Raw genomic sequence first — 17,788 nt, 5'->3', positions numbered from 1 at the left:
GCAGTAAACAGCACTAGCAAAAAAAAAAAAAAGCTATTGCGATATTGTGTGATTTTTTTATTTACCTTCTTGCCATGTTCTGTTAAAATAATTCTATCCTGATGTATGTGATTAGTGCCTTTGCTTCTCTATGTGGTGTTTTTAGAGCTAATGTTCCTCTCTTCTAAAATTTGAAAGGTTCTCATTTCATTGGTCACTTTATTAAAAAAGAACGGAAGAAAATGAGTGTTAATTAGAAATTTTGAAATTTTTATTATTTAGACTATAAAGTGGACAGCCAATTTGTTTTTACTATAAACTTGGGAAGCCTATTTCCTTTTTTACTTTATCTTTTTGAACACTTCATTTAGCTATTTTAAACTTCCTGGGGGATCATCATCTCTGTCTTCTTTGCTATTCCCCTTTCTAACCATATTTTTCAAGTTAAAATAATATATTTATCAATGCCAATTGCCGCCTTCTCTTGCTTTTCCCTGCTTTCTGAGGCAAACCTTTTTGTTTTGATTGTGCTCAATCCCCATTTTGCTTTCAGTGTACTTTGCAAGATGCCCAGCAAAAAGGCTTATTAATGGAAGTTTACTGCATTTTTATAGAAAAAAAAATCCCCTTTCTTTAAGTATGCATAAAATATTTGTAGGTATGCTTGTATTTATATCATAAATGAGCACATTATTATTGCATTTATTAGTAGCTGACATGCTTTTCAAGATCAGAAAATTAATCAGAAATGTCTAAGACCTCAATTTAACATTAACTGTTGATCACCAGTAAAAACAACACACAAAATTCCTTAGAATAGGATAATTAAAATGAGTTACAGGCTTTTAAATAATTGATTCTTCACTCGGTGATACTTTTCCTACAAGAAATAGCAGGACTAGAAATGGCAGTTAACCTACATTTTTAACCAATTTATATAGATTATTATTTTTCTTCTTGATTTCTATGGCCAAATCTTTTCTGATAATCCCATGAGAATAGAATCTTCAGATATATTAGTATTTTGCTACTTTTACTGGTTACATCACCCTATTCTGACATACATTTTTGTTGTTTAATCTGTCACTCATCTAATATTCCAATATCTGACGCTTCCTAAACAAACCAATCAATTACAGACCTAATATTTTCTCACATTCAGAAAATTATGTATTAAGCCAAAGACTTCTTATTTTTAAATTATTAATGGCACAAAGACATGAAGAACATAAGAAATATACAACCCTGAACTTTGTATTATGAATTTTCTTTTATTCTTGTCAACCAAAGTGGTCACAACTGGTTTTGCACCCACATATTCAAGTTAAATGGAACTGTCAGCAGAGCAACATATTACTATTATTGACATGTCTACACTTCCTCTTAACTACTATGACATCTTATGAGGGAATCTATTTCAGCAGGAATTTTCAATTAAAAATGAGAGGTAGCTACATCTGTTGTTTTAGAAATCAATAGGGATCACATTGTCTCCAGAGCAAGGTGTTTTTCAGAAGGATTTACTCAAACAGCTCTCCTCTGTCCAATTAGCTTTTTCTTCCTAAAATGCAAAATGCCTACAACAACCTGGCAAACCTATAGGGCTCAATGTTAGAGTTCAGCAACATTTTAACCTTATCTTTTAAGGAAGGGAGTTTTACAAGACTTGCACAGAGGTTGGGTAGAATTTGTACAGTATTGCATATGTTGGAAGAGCTCCTCTGTTGGATGTTGTTCTGTCCGTGTAAACTTTCCTGATATTTCTCTTCACATAAGTGAAATAAGCAGAAGGAATAATGGAAAAAATATTCATTCTAAATCTCTGAATGCTAAAAATGCCATAGGTAACAGTGCTTTTTTAAAAGACAAGCTTCTACCATGTACATTTCCTCTGTGATTATTATATATATTTTTTTTACTGCTGGGGATGTTGATGGGAACCGACATTTTCAGCAATAACAGCAATTTTTAACAACCCACCTGATTTTGCCAGCTGTTTTGTCTATGGATTGTCTTATCTTGCGAGAAAACTGGAAGACTGAGGACAACAGCAAACTGTCCCCCATAACCTGCAATAAGTTTTTAATAAAAAAGGATATTATTAGTTCAATAGTAACAACTCCACATATTTTGGTATCTTTAACTATAAAAAAATCTTGCTTATGTTTTAGATAGCATCATATACAATGATATTTGAACATTTTGCCGATAAAATAATACATAATTTTTTCAAATATTAATGCCACCTGCTAGAGGTAGGAAAGGCAGGATAATGTCTAGAATATTAAGAGGGGAGATAATTGCAAAAGCTTAAAATTGACACATTCTTAGAGAGAATCCTGTGGTGTGCTCACTTCATCTCTGCTCCAAGTCCTTCTGCGGGTAATTGTTGGGGGATCGAGGGCCTCTGTCAGCTGAGGTCTGGCATCACTAGGCCGACCATTCCCTTCCGGGGGTTTCGCATGCACTATTGGAGGGATTTTTCTAAAATTGAGACTTTCATCAAATACTCGGTCCACCAACTGCGGGATAAAAGAAAAATGAAGTTCATGAAATCTACTGGACACATCCAAAAATCAGATTACTGGGGTTTTTTTCTCCCGAAACAGTTTCTAAGATGTCTATCAAATAATAATCATTCTGCTGTCTTCTATAGTATAAAATTATGCATCTCTTATGTAAAAACATCTTGTAGGAATGAACAAGATTTGGGGGTTTTTTTAAATGCTAGACATACATGGCAAATTTAGACTACCCCACTGAAATTTTGCTTATGGGCAGGTAACATAATAACTACCTATAAACTGGTACTGAATCATTAATTTCTTTGATTAATGGAACATATCTGTGGAATTGAGAAGAGTACTCCGAGATTTAGGGTTTTTTGCCAAATAAGTCATAGCGTTACAGAAAGACTTACACTACCTAAAGGAGATACTGCCACCTGCAGTATGTACACAATGCAATCTATTTTTTGAAGAATAATTATTTAATGATAAAAAAAAATTGGAGTGATCTAATTGGATCTGAGAAAAAGAGCTTTTACTTCTTTAACCACAGTCTATGAGAATTAAATCCAAAATCTATGTGAGTGCATTTATAATTTTTCTGAGTACTCAGCTCACAGATTTCTTATTGCTGTTTATATCTTTTTTTCCACAGAAAGAGACAGTATTAAACTAACCACAGTAAATAGTGTATTAACCAAAATTTATGCACACAGAAATGAATAAAACACATTTTGAAAGGAATACTATGAAGAAAAAAATGCATTAAACATTTACAACACATTATTATGGTGAACTGTAACATGGCAGAAAGTGATGACTTAAATTCAGATTAACATGTTTATCAGCATTAGACCTGTGATGATTACTAGAAAATGTTAGTCAATATATTCATAGAACAGCACACCAGAGGTAGGCAAGGAAAATAAGAATTATTAGAAGCATAAAGCAAACTTATTTAAAGGCAGTTTTTGACAATGTTATTAAGAAAGAAAGTCTAAAGTTAACTGATGGTACCTAAGTATTTCAGTGTTCAGAAGATGAAAGTTTTATGTCACCTGCGAACAGAGGGACTTTTTTGTTTTTAATAGTTAAGCAAAGAATTAAATGTATACATTTATATATAGTTGTGCATACACACTAGTGTCTTTAAATGCACTTAGATACCGTCCAACAGTATCTAAGGCTACAGACAAGCAAAAAACAAATAACTACCTGGTCCTATGTTTCGTGGAAAAAAAGAGACAGACAGATAGTATGCATCCTTTTGACAAGCTATGTTCACAAAATAATTCCTGGGTTGTTTGTTGAAATTAAAAGGAACTTCAAATGAAAAAAAAAAAAGTTGAGATCATGCATATGGGTTGAGTGGAGGAACTAAAAAGGCTATGCAAAATGCTAAAAGCAAAAGAAATAAAGAAAAGGAAGAACCTTATGCATTTCTCCATGAAGATCTCCTACCTCTTCTCTAGTGTCTATGGCAGAGCCAGGGGTGGTGGCAGCAGTGCTTACTGTGGTACTGGGGGCAGTGCCTGATGAAGTCACTGAATCTATCTCTCCTGCTACATCGTTGATTTCCCGTGCGATGAGAGCCAGATCTTGACTGATCCTAGTAATAAAGAGAGTGTTACATTCACCCCTACAAATCCTTTTGGGCCAGTAGAGCCCAATCTGCAGCCTCTGAGGTTGTAAGTTCAAGTTCCTGATGACCATGCTATGAAAAGCTGCATGCCTTTTTAAACAGAAAGATTACTTGTAGAGCCATAAAGCAAATTTTGACTGAAGCTTTTATCAGCATGCCTTTCTAGAGGAAGAAGGTGAAAGGTGATCTCAAAAGACAGAGTATCCTTGTTTTCTTCCCAGGATTCAGACAGATACATGCAATGTGCAGTATATCCAACACAGAGGATGCATAGGAAATATGCTGAAAATACTGCACAGATGAGCTGTGTAACATGGCAGTAAATCTGAAATGCTCAGAAACCATTTAATTTGTACCTTAGTTTGCCTACTTGAAAAAAAATGTTTTCAGGACTTCTGAACTTCGAGCAGTTCCTCACCTCACTCAGATCAAGCTGCTTATGGGTCTGAAATTCCAGACCAATACCCTAAATCCCCAAATGTAATCAATAAATATTTTCAGTGGCAAAAATACAACATACCTTTAAAACCTGGGTATGATAGCATTACAAAAATACAGCTGAATTCTCAGCCAAAGAGTTCTTTTCTTTGCTTCTGATTCAGCGCATCAAAAAACCAGCTTTGCTCTGGCTTGCTCTGCTTCTGCTACTCCTCCCCAGAACACCCCAAAAGGAGGGAACAAGACAAAAAATCCCACAAAGCAAAAGCTAAAAGCCATTATGGCACCCTGAATCTCCAGCCTGGATCACAGACTTGAGAAGAGCAGACTGCTAAGTGATGCCCTTTCACACTTCTGCCTGTCAGCACCGAAGGCACAGAGGGTGACAGTGCCACTTCTGCGCCACCGAGGACTCGGTGACACAAACAGCGCCCGCTGCTCAAGTGGAAGCAGGTGCACAGCCACGTGACAGTGACACACCCTGGGCTCCACACAGGCTGATTGCTCAAGGTGAGCTTCCTTCTGCTCTTAATTTTCACTTTGTCTTCAAGTCAAAAACAATGGACACCACTGGCCTATAGATAGCGTAAGATTAAGTGAACAGAATTTCAACTAGAAAGGCAAACATAACTAGAGAAATTTCCAGCCAAATTCCAACACTGGATTTTGTGGCTAATCATCAGCAATCCACAATAAAGTAAATTATATAATAAAATATATTATACACATATAATTGGAAGAAGGCTGTAGACAAATATATGGCAATTTACACATGCCAATCAAAGTCCAACATTCTTAGTAGTAGATACCCTAAAAGAGCTACTTCTTCTGTGTCATACAATCGTCTAACTTTTTCCTTAAATAGAAAAGTTGCTACTATTCACATTTGATTTTCTGGGACAAATTCTGGTATTTAATGCGTAGCTGTGAAGAAAATAAAACCTGGAGACTTAACTATCAGCAAATTTTTCAGAAGAGAAATGTCATTAAACACCATAATCAAAAGTTGCATCTATTACTGAAGACTTAACTCTTCAAAGAAATCAGCAATGTTTCAGCATGACACAACCACTTCATTTGAGTTCTTAGCAAGAAATCAAAATTGCATGAAGTGTCAGATCTCTATATAAAAATTAACTTAAATGAATCCCAGAAGTATCAGGACAAACAACTCTAACATTGATGCCAAAAACCAGATAATTATCACAGTCAAATATCAGTCATGTGAACAAAATCTGTAATCATTTTCCATGTGAAAGTAAGCTATAGTCCAGTACTCAATTACATTCCTGTATAGAAACAATATAGAGCAGTAAATGTGAAGCACTATGAAAAAGAAGATTAGAAACCAGCTGTGAGCTGAGCCTGACTTATGAAGTTTTCAAGTAATTCTACGTTAACTTTCAGAAGCATACATTTTTGCTTAAGTACAAGGAGTATGTTTTGTGTAATCAGGGACAAGAGACTGAGGCTCTAGGTGCACACTATTTACTCTACTGCAACTGTAGGCTGCCTTGCAGATCTCTACTGCTTCCTGCATCAGACCTAGCAGGCATACAAGGCAAATCAATTCACAGAGGCAGAACTAATAAACCTCAAATTCCCTAAATCCCTCAACCCACTCCAGGAAATACTGCTTTAGATTCACTTGGTGAGCAGACTCAGGCAGCTACACAGCTAAGAAGGGAACAGACTCAGTTTCCAGCACATAGGATAAGGTGAGACCACATGGCTTGGGATGGAGAGAGCATGACCACCTTTCCAAGCATGGAACTCTAGTTCTTATTTACCTGTAGTGAAAGAATACCAGTGTTAGAAAAAAATACAAGGGAATAGGAATACTTCTAAGATATCTGTAATAGTGCTGAACTGCTGGATTACTAAAAGCATTTTTATGCTTAGTCTGCTATGTTACACTTCCTGTACTGAGTCAGTGGATTTTGCAACAATAGTTTTAACATCCTTCAATAAAATATTTGTGAAGCTCCCATTATTCCGAGGGTGTAAATCCCCTCCATGACAAAGTGCTTTAAATCAAGTTTAGTTATTCCAGGAAGTTTCTCTAAATACCTATTTCAAATTTTCAGTTTTATTAACATCTGTAAGTCCTGAAGTCTGTGAAAAGTGCATACTGTGGCAGTCATGGAGTCATTAAAACACAGTATGATGGTAACACAGATGTAATGAAATGCTTGCTACATGGTTTCTACACTACTTTCTGCTACATATGTATTTTATGAAAGGCTTATCCTTACAATCTAATCAGTTATTCAACAGCAACAAAAATAAATCAACTAATTTTAATGACAGCATATAGCCATCTTAATTTTTTTAATAATCTGAGTAGAGTTGAAGGAACCTTGAACATAGGGGCTGGACTGATGGCTGGGAGGGAAAAAAAGCCAGGGTAGCCAATAATAGAGCCTATGGTTAGCAAGGAAATAGGAGCAGAGACAAAAAGTTTCTCATAGAGGACAGAAGCTAAAATTAAAGCCAAAGGAGCAAAAATGTGAATCACTACAAAGATATGGAGACACAGAAAGGATGAACTAGTGACCTACAGCAAATGCACTCAGCAGAGGCTAAAACTGGTATTGGAAGCAGTAACAATAGATGACAGTAACTTGGAATTTCTCAGATGCTAAATGCTACTTTTCTTTACCTTAAATAAGCTCATTTAATGCAAGTTGTGCAAAATCTCTACATAAACCTAAAAATTTGGCAGTACTGATTGGAGCCTCTCAGCAATTCAACTGAAAATAAAGCTGAAGACATAGGATAAGTACACAGCCTTTAAAACAAACTTTAAAGCCAATACATAAATGGAGGAAAGGGTAAGAATCCCAAGGGAAGAGAAAAACCTGCAAACCTAACCATCAAATGAATTTAGATTGAATCATCAATTATGTCCAGGGTCAATCTCTCTTAGATGGGCAAAATATATCAGAAAGTTTCACTGAAGTAGAGCTTCAGCAGTACTAGTTATCAGGAAGAACTAATATGCTATGGCTATCAATTATTTTTCCCATAGACACACAGTCCTTCCTATAACCATCTCTAACTTCTGAAAAGAAAGACATCTTCTAGGAAGATTATTTTTAAAATGTTTATTTCATTATTTGTCCAGATACTATGAGACTCCCTTAGGTATATTCTGTGTGTCTCTCAGGTCACTACAGCCTCCCTTTGCATGGATCACAACAGAAAAACAAATGTTGAAAAATATTACCAAAATCAGGAAACAAAAAATAATTAATCACACCAAACAAAACACTTCCACAGTATTAAGAAAATACACTATTAAAACTAATCTTAAAAGGAAAACATATTTCTTGTTTAGGCTTCCAAATTAAGTTCTGTGAAAATCTTTGGAACCTGAACACTGACATCTAAGTGTCAAATAACATTTACATGCTTGTGCAAGCTCTCTGAAGTTTTCACTGCTGGGTGTTGCATGATATGGCAAAAATTGGTTACTAGAATGTGCAAATAACTTTGCCTTGGTTCACCTGAAGCAGAGTAGTGCCAGCAATGACAGAGGTATTGAGATACTAATCTCAAGGACTTGCAACGACAACAAAAAATTCCTTTTTGGTGAATACGCATAACTTAAATCAGAAAGTACCTAACATGAAATAATGTCCTGATAAATCAAAAATGAAAATGAGAACATGGTCTCTCACATTCCAAAGCTTACTTTTTTCTCTCTGTCACCTGTGATTGATCTGAAATTTTATCTCAATATGTAAAGGCAGTACAAAATCACATACACTTCAGCCTTGGGAAACACACCAAGTACCGCTGCAAGTCCCAATACTGCAACTGAAAGTTCATCTTCTGGGATTTGGCTATCATAAATTAGAAGTTACTATCAATTTCCACTAAAAAGAGATGTGCTGGTGATGTGAGTGTTCTGCCTGCCAGACACCTCTCTCGTAAGAAGAATTTTAAGTAACCCATTCAGTGAGGGAAGGAAAGCAGTAAGGAGTGACAGAGCAAATCCATCACCTCCCTTTATCCTCTATGTGCACTTGGGTACAAACTCTGCTATTTTGGGAGCGCTCCTTTCAAACCAACCTTGCAATCTCTTCCCGGTGGGCAGTCCAGTCACGAATGTAGTCTTCCTGCTCCTTTATCCTGTGCTTGAAGGTGTTGCTGCTTTGAGCTGCTGTCCCAGCGCTCTGCAGGCGCGCGGTTTTCAGGGCTGGAGAGGTACGCAGACGGGCATGTTTAGGGGAATTACGGTTTGATCCGAACTCATCTTCTGAGGTGGAAGCATAATCTGTAGGAAAGCGCCTCCATCTTGCACTTACTAAATTAGTTTAATTATTAAAAAAGAATTATTATGGTGTCTTTTATAAGAGAAAACAGCATTATTTCAGTAACATCACAAAAAATACACAGCTATTTATTATCCATCCCCAGGTACCTCACAAAAGTTTTATTTACTACATCTTTAAAAGAAAGCTACAGAATTTGTGTTAAATAAAAAATATTGATTAATAAAAACATAAAACTAATGCTCTTTGTATAGTGATGAGTAAAGTAAGATGTAAAAGCCAGTGATTTGTATGAGCTCAAACAAACTGTATTACAAAACAAGGGCCCAATTCATTAACATTTAAGTATATAGTCAGATTGCACTTTTTCTGCAGATTTTTTCCCAAATTTCATTCAAGGTTTATGAATACACAATAAAAAAAAAATGAAGAGATATGAAGGAGGGATGGAGCTGGCACCAAGCCTGGAATGCATGCTTACATAAGGAAAGCATAAAATTCCTAGATGATGTGTAGGTCTTTTCCAACCTTAATGATTCCATGCTTATGTGTTTAGTACAGAAAAAGCATATATAAAATTAATATATGCAAATCTGCAGCACATCCATAAGAAAAGCAGCCTCAGAGAAAGAAGTAAATATTCTGACATGTAGCACATAAAGCATTATACAGCCACGTTGGTGAGGACAGCCTGAAGTACAGGAGAACTGGAACTATGTAGGAGACTCTTGTCCCCTTATGAACTACTGAAGTCTAGAAAATGGATTTCAGATGTGCTGTCCTCAGACATTTCCAGCAGGAAGAGACACCACCAAGTGTAAAGAAATCCTCATCACCACAGCCTGCTAAATTGTTGCAGGGGATTTAATACCCCAAAGTCATTGACATTCATGAGGCTCTGTAAGTACTGCAGAAAATGAAGTAAGTGTGTGACCACCTATTGGTGATTGAAAAATATAGAACCAAATGATGCAAATTGGTTTTTAGTATTAAAAAATTCAAGAACTAATAATGATTTCTCCTGATACATTAAAAAATGAACATTACAAATGAAGTATACACTAATATGAATTTAAGTAATAAATAATGGAAGTAATTTTTGCATAATGCAAAGGTTATGTAGAATATGACATTGGTGTATAAGCTTACATCCCTTCCCTCATACAAATAAAGAAGTTTCAACTGCTGAAAACAAACATGTGCTAGTGCAATTTTTTCAGGTTTAAATATGGGTTTCAAATGATGTCTAGTTCTACTTTTTTTAAAATTTTCTAACTTTATTGTAGAAAGTAACAATGTCTCTCCAATCACTTTCTGATCTCTTTTTTGGAGGCTTCAAAGTTGTTTGATCTTAGGGAAATAGAACATGAGCAGAAAAAGTACATTTTCCCACCAACAGCATGCAAGCAATGTGTGACCAAAGTCCAAAGAGATTTATGAGTTGGGCCCACATTTTTTTCATCCATTTTTGTTTAAATTCTTTTTCCCAGTTCAAATTATAGTCTTTAAAATAATTATAAAATTTATGTTAAAATCTCTCAAGTGAGATACTTCAGCAACTCAGCACTGTACAATGAGCATATATAATAATATATTTAAAAACTAAAAATTGAATGAGAAGTGAAATATCAGAAACAGATTTGATTTCTAGTACTCTACCACTGTAAGTTTCAACATCAGGGTCTGGGTCTGGGAGAAGCTTGGATTTCTCTGTGTACAAAATAGTGTTTTATCATGTTAATTCAATTTAAAACATTCAGATTAGAAGCATTTGCTTAAATAAAATATATTTATGAAATTAGTCTTAGGTCCTCTTTTCCACCCACACTTTATTAGGAAAAGATTATACTTTCGATCAAAAATACTCAATTTTGTAAAGGTTTAAACATTTCAGAGATACCAACTGAAATGAAATAATTAACAATCATTTGTAACATTACATAGTATCATAAAACCCCTATTTTTAAGACCATTAAATTTTAAGGCCTTGAAATGTTGGGGTGTTACATATGATCAATGAGTTTCTCTTTAATATGAGGACAAAGTTACTGTAGGCCTAGTGGTAAAAATCTCAAAGCTGTGAAATTCATGACAAGCATATCCAAGCATGTTTCCCAGTGAGGTAGCTATACATTTGCATATATATGCTTTTAATACTATCTTTAAATTATGCAGGCCCAAAATGTCACTGTAGTTTATGTACATTTCTGAAAGCTGTTGTGCAGTTGCTTATCTCAGACACCAAAGACTGTGAATATCAGTACCATTAACTAGAAAACCCCCCAAAACCCTGGCTAAAATAATCAGCACTAAAACCTAATTTAATGACTACTCTGTGAGAAGTATAATGTCCTGACAATCATTAAGCTGGCAAGTTTGGTCATTTGGACAACATACTCTCACTTCAAAGATTTGAGAATAAATTTTATTGAATATATTCTTTATACTACTTAGAAGGTATTCTGCTCTTATTGAGGCATGGACTTCTCAAGGTGCATCCAATTCCAAGCTCCTACTACTAAAATCTACTTAGTAAGGGCTGTTTTTTCTCAATTATCAATTTCTTGTCCCCCAGTTACCTCAACAGCTTTGACCAACCTATCTGGCAGCTATGTGCAATGACAGCAAGGTCAGCAATGCAGCAGCGCTGCCAAACACAGCTGGCTGCTCAAGGTCTCTCTGTTCTGACTCAATGCCCAGTTTTTCAGCAGCTTCCTCCTTCTGTAACATCATCTTCAATTTCCCTCTGTTGTTGTGAAAATAGGTCTTTGGGCTCCTCTGTTTTTATTGATCACACTCTACTGTTTGATGAGGCAGTGCCTTCACCAGACCTTTCACTGCTTGTGCTATAAAGTTACTAATTCTGCTTCATGTGTCTTCACAGTGTTCTCAGTTATCAAGCCTCTTACCCCAGAAACCCTCTGGTAATGACTTTAATGCTAACAGTTCTCACCCTAGATGTTGCATTTATCTGCTTGCCCTTTCAGATAAAAGTAACCAATACTTCACTGCATCAAGGATTAGAAATGATTCTACAAATTACAGACTTGCTGCTAGCTTCGACAATTTTAACCCTATCAAGTTGCAATTCATCCACATGAAGTACAAGACAATAAAAAAAATCCAGAAACTACACCTTATTCTTGCTTTCATTTTACAGGTATATGTGTCTGGAACATTGATTTGGGAAGTGCAGAAATAAATTGCTCTTTGTGGGCTGATTTCAGAGGCCGCCAGTGTTTACTGATCTACGATGTGGTAGCGTTAACTGACCTCTGATGAGATAACCCATGGAACATATTTAACATTTTGAGAGAGGCTAGTCCTCTGGTAACCCAATACTGGTACAAATCATTCATTTTCCAGTCTTTCTTTGTCCAGGGAGAGAAGAAAATTCGTTCCTGTTACACCTTGATTAAATGTGCCTGAAGTAAACCATATCCAAACAGCTGAGGTGCTTTAGTCAAGCACTTCATTAGTACTTTCCAAAAGTGCTAAAATTAATTGTTGACTTTTCTAGAAACAAAATTAAATTGAGGAATTAGAAGTGGCCTATATGTAGTTGGAGATACATTTTTACATATACTCCTATATACACTAGAAGGCTACACCACTTTCAAAGCAATTCAAATTTTCCTAAAGAATAACCAAAATAAATCAGTAAAAAAATTATACAATAATGTTACTGATACAAAATTCAGAACTCTAAATCCAAAACAGTAGTAATAATATTTTTTACTTATGTATTAACAAGACTTCATCAGTTTATTTAGCAATGATTTTGCTATGAAAGTATCTGACTGCTTCATTAACTACTTTCAGATTCTGGCCCTTATACTGACGGACTTCTCCACTGATATATATTAACTGATACAGTTTTATAAGACAGAAGCTACTAGTACTGTAGATTTTTCTAACAATGGTCTTTTAAAATTACCTAGATTATTGTGTTGGGGTACCCATGAGAAGATGGCACATTTTCTCTCTTGAAAACAGTATTTTATGTAAGCCACAGTAAACTTTTACTGTGGGACATGGAAAAATGAACACTTAGCAAAGACAGTAAAATGATAGATAAATAGAGTGAGAAGAGAAAGATACACTCACTTCCCTTAACAGAAGCAGCAAACCACTTCAATGCAGCAACCTGGGAAATCTAGGAAGCCTGCAATACTTCACATGGACACAAAACTCAAAGTTCATACAGAGTTTTGTGAAAAACAAAAGTAGTCAAGTGAAAAAAAACATCTGGGCTTTACCTTTTCAGAAATCAGCATTATCATAATATAAACTAATATTCATTATTTAAATAAATATATGGAAGCCTTAACTGACACTTCCCTACCCTAGCATTGCCACCTTTCAGGTTGAATTGACAATTTAAAATTTTGATTAAAATTGAAAACATGCTGCTTTTCCAATTATATCTGACAAGGAAAGACTGAATTTTTATTTGAAGGGTCATCTCTTGGGTACCTTGGGTACCTTTGTAGACACCTGTCAGAGAATCACACAGAGTCAACTCTACAATTCAGCAGTGTATCTCAGCAGAAATTTCTATTAAGCCAATAAATGACACAGCAAAACTAAATACCTGGGGAATATACAATGCTAAGAATCCTGACATGGTCCACTTATGATATGCAAGCAACAGAAGGACAGCAGGAGTGTGGGAAATGAAGTATCACAGTGGCTTATATCAAGTCTGAGTGGGATGTAGCCAAATTTCAGAGCACTACATCACTGGAAGCTACTCAATTTTATTCTGAGATTGTGGATTGACTGCAAATATGGTAAAGCTGCTAGCATGACAATTTAAAAGCAAGCAGACATTTATTTTAAATACTCATTTCACAAGAAAGTTCACTTTTTTATAATTACCACATTTTATTTTGATAGCTTTAATATTGCTGTTGAAAAAACCTACCAGCTTTAACACTGCTTGTACTAAGAATGCTATGTTAACTCCTAACAGAATAGTAGGTTAAAATTCATAGACTGTGCAGATTTTTCCTTCCAAATGTAAGACAAGGTAGAATACCCACCACACAAAAGAAGATCAACATGATCTGGAAATCTTGATGAACTCATAAATTGCCATGATTTGGAACACAAAATGGGAAATAATCCAAGATAAGGCAAACTCTTTAAAAGACATTTTTTTATGATATTTAGTTAGGTAGTACATAGCTTTTCAATTAATTACTTCAACGTTATTATTCTTATCAAGAAATCTCTGATTGCCTATTTACAAGCCTACCTTATAAATAAGTATCTCCTATGTACTAAATAGTGTTGCTGACCTTCTGAACTTCTACTACCACGATTTGAGCAAAGAGATCTTTTGTCTGTTTTTGCACTAAAATGAATTATTGTTGATGCATTTGACTGTCCCAATCCAGTTCTTAGCGGTTTCAAGATGAACACATATCCAGAGTTGAAGGATTACAGTTTCTTGGCTTTATGATTTTAAATGAGAAACCTCTACAATGCCATGGAAGCCTCTTACTCCAAAGAAAAAGACTGCATCAACTAAAACTCAACAGTTTCATAAGAGCGGTTTCTTAAACAATTTATTTAAAAAATCCACACATTAAAAGCATCTAGTATTGTACAAAATTATTTCAAATAATCTCACATACCTGAGGGAGAATTATGAGCTGAGGCCAAGGATTTGGATTTTGAATCCGAAAGTCGAGAAATGCTATTGGCTCGAGTTCTAGCAGAAACTTTAGCGCTGTCTCCTGAGATCAGCCTTGAGCCACTCCTGATGATTGCTTCTGGGGTACGCGGTGAGGCAGCACTCCTGGTTATTGTTGCTTCAGAGTCGCTGCGTGCTGATAAAGAGCCGAGTCGGTTCCTGCGAGGCTGGGCCAGTAAGTCTATCCTGGAAATGTTTCTCCTCCCCGACGGAGGTTTTGACGTAGAACTCGTAGTGGACACTTCGGAAGCGACCGAAGCCTTATCGGCGTCGGCAAGCTCGCTATCTGAGACTTCACCAAGGCGGGCTCTGCGCAACAGAGAAGTCCTTGTGGGACGAGGTCTTGGAAGAGTGGTAGATTTACTGGACTGCCCAAGTCCAACAGGAGAGGTTTTTGATTTAGCTGACTTTCCTTCCATCTTGGAATGTACAAGTTCATCTGCTGAGGCGAAAGGAACTCTTCCATGTGATTTGCCAGAGTAGTTTTCCTGGTCAGATGATAGGATATCAGAAATGGCAGAATGAGGTACACTGGATGTTTGGTCATCATCTGTTAAATCTACTGATGGTTGCCTCATTCTTCCACTGGATTGCACAGTTTTGCGAGCGTCAGCTCTAGACCCACCATCTGAAGATCGACTCTTAGTTTTCTTTTCAATCTTTTCTCTAGCACTTGTAGAAGATTTTAAAACATCCTTTGAAGGAGAACCAGTGGAACATCTATCTTTATATAAGTTTGTAAAGCTCTTCCGCTTCTGCGTGGATTTTCTTTCAGTATCACCAGTAACTAGACTGATTGTGCTGGCTGTATCGACATCTGACTCTGGTGATATGGAGTTATCTCTGTTATAACTAGGAGTGTCAGGACCTTCATCAGTTTTATTTTCTTCACGCAATTTAGCTTCAAGGAAAGCCATTACAGCTTCTGTGTCTTTTAAGATTAGTGTTGTATCTATACTGGAATCAGTGTCCATTGAATCACTTCTGTCACGTAACCTGTTTGCAGATACTAAAGGGGCAGCAGAACCACTCTGCTTATTAATGTGAGGAATAAGTTCTATAGGTATATTTGTGCTAGGCTTATCTATAGTAAAGCTACCTTGCCTCACTAAGGGTTTTGAAGATTCCTTTTTATCTCCTGCAAGAACTTTAGGACTTTGTCCTCTAATGATTTCCTCATTTTTTCTTCTTTTTCCCTCAATCTGTGCCAATTTAATTTCTGCTTTATCTGTAACATGTCCAGGAGCATTTTCTTGATTATCCAAAGTTTTGGGTGACATAACAATCTCCTCCCTACCTTTCTCAATCTGGTTTGCAGCAGATTTTGTAGAGGATAATTTTGAAGGTGTCCAGTGTCCTTGCTCCTTTCTTTCTTGTTGTTGAATTTTTGCTAAAGCTTGTTTTACCACAGAAGTTTCTCTGCCAGTTTCAACTCTCTCTTTACTAGAAGAGCTGGGAAAAGAAAACACTTTGTCTCCAGTAGCTTTGGGTGAAAGACCATTCATTGTTCTGCTTGACTTAGCATCTGAGGCACGAGCTGGAGTTTCTTTCTCTTGAAGTTCAGTGTCTTGCTTTTCACCTATTTCTGACCTCTGATGAGATACAGGTTTTGGTTTTAAATTTTCATTTACTTTCTCTTCTATGGGAAGCTGTGGAAGTGTCCTCCTCTTTCGCTCACCTTGGCTGGTCAGAGAAGCAGCTGAACCAGCACTTCTTACAGAAATACCAGACTCACTGATGTCTGTGTCTAAAAATGAAAGGGAAAAAAATATTTGAGAAGACATTCAACTGCAAGGCAAATAGAAAGATTAAATGTTTAAGACTGCGTAAGGCTAATACAACAGAACTGAAAAAGTCATCAGTCCATCCTGCTGTTCTGTGACAAGATCAATTATATTTAGACATGTAGAAAAACATTTAATGAACTCTTTTAGCCAACTGAATCATACGAAGTTTTTATGATCTCACAGTAGGTTAAAATAGGTGAGAAATCACTGTTATATCAATCAGCACACCATCACAACAGGAAGTAGAAAGCAAGTCTTACATTCCTAAACATCTTTAGGACCAGATTTCAAAACTACCAAAAAGAGTAAGATTCTCCTTCCTCCCTACCTGCCTGTTCCACAGCTTGAGATCTGTCTCATGGACAGACTACAGCCTCTCCCTGTGAGGCCTTGCCTCATTCAGGCAAGAATCTGCAGTGCTGGGAGACACTTCTCAGCAATATTGAAAAGCCCCACTCATGAACAAACAAATTACTATGGCTGAGAAAGCAAAAATAATGTTTTTATCCCAAACAAGACACTGTAGTGTAAAAATGCATGGAAATGCATCAACAATGCTTTGTATACAAAGCATCAAAAGAATGCAGTATTAGTGCTAAAGCACTTTCACTGAATTCTCAGTGTACACAGAGTGAATGCTCCATCATCAGAAAAGTATAGACTGTTGCAAGGAATAACTGTTTTAGAGACCAAGATTTATTTTTCCACAGTGATGATGACTGTGCCCTCTTTGCCCATTTAACAAACACAGCAGTTGTGCTGTCAGAAACAAGCCTTTATTACTCAAAGGTGATATAAATTGCTCTATAAATTGCCTTGACTTTGAATATTTGAATAGAAAAAATTCTTTTTGCAGTTCATTTGTCTGCTGTTGCAATATAATGTGACACATTTAGTAACACACATCTGTCAAATCCCTTTCTTGCCAGGAGAGATCCATAAGCAACTGCTCTGCACCCCCTGTTGAGACTCTCCTATCACAGCTTGCCACCAACATTGGTTGCTCCAGCAGTAAGAATTGGAGTATAGGGTTTCTCTCTCTGCAAGAATCCTCTAAGCAATTAATTGAATATCAACCATCATGCTGTATGAATACCTGCTACTTTCTATCCATGCTCTTCAATCTATCTTTACTCTTTGCAGTGTCACACCTTTGATGAAGAATGCAAAATTACTTACAGTTGGTTTTTTTTTCTATAATCTATGTTAAGATACTAATTTGACAAACAGTAAGTACCTCTGAAATCTAAGCAAGATTTTCTAATTCCAGGACTGTTTTTTTTCTTGAAAATTATGAAACAAATTGAAAGTTTAATGAACATCTTTATGATTGACATTTGTGAAGACTGACTTCTCTCAGACATGACTACTAGATCAAATATTTTATACATATGTAAGCATGTGACGCTTCCTGGTGAATTTCCAACTGCCTTTAGAAAAAAAAAGGCATGGAG

The 17,788-nt window shown here is 36.1% G+C and overlaps 1 protein-coding gene across 7 annotated transcripts in view; it reads right to left on the bottom strand.

Moving 5' to 3' along the window:
• The window catches only part of CEP170 (centrosomal protein 170), a 94,521-nt gene that overhangs the window by 8,055 nt on the left and 68,678 nt on the right, over positions 1 to 17,788 (bottom strand). For 2 of the 7 annotated variants that reach the window (XM_064708827.1, XM_064708832.1), the window contains 5 exons: positions 14,489 to 16,294; positions 8,644 to 8,878; positions 3,918 to 4,095; positions 2,334 to 2,501; positions 1,960 to 2,048 (listed from right to left, as the gene is read on the bottom strand). In XM_064708827.1, the coding sequence (XP_064564897.1) occupies positions 1,960 to 2,048; positions 2,334 to 2,501; positions 3,918 to 4,095; positions 8,644 to 8,878; positions 14,489 to 16,294 (2,476 nt within the window). The remainder of the gene's footprint in view (positions 1 to 1,959; positions 2,049 to 2,333; positions 2,502 to 3,917; positions 4,096 to 8,643; positions 8,879 to 14,488; positions 16,295 to 17,788) is intronic. The other 5 variants (XM_064708831.1, XM_064708828.1, XM_064708829.1 and 2 more) reach the window with 5 other exon arrangements.

The sequence above is a fragment of the Zonotrichia leucophrys genome, chromosome 3 (assembly GCF_028769735.1).
Source record: "Zonotrichia leucophrys gambelii isolate GWCS_2022_RI chromosome 3, RI_Zleu_2.0, whole genome shotgun sequence".
Taxonomy (NCBI): domain Eukaryota; kingdom Metazoa; phylum Chordata; class Aves; order Passeriformes; family Passerellidae; genus Zonotrichia; species Zonotrichia leucophrys.
The sequence above is the reverse complement of the archived record's forward strand: the minus strand, read 5'-3'. Positions and strand labels throughout refer to the sequence as shown.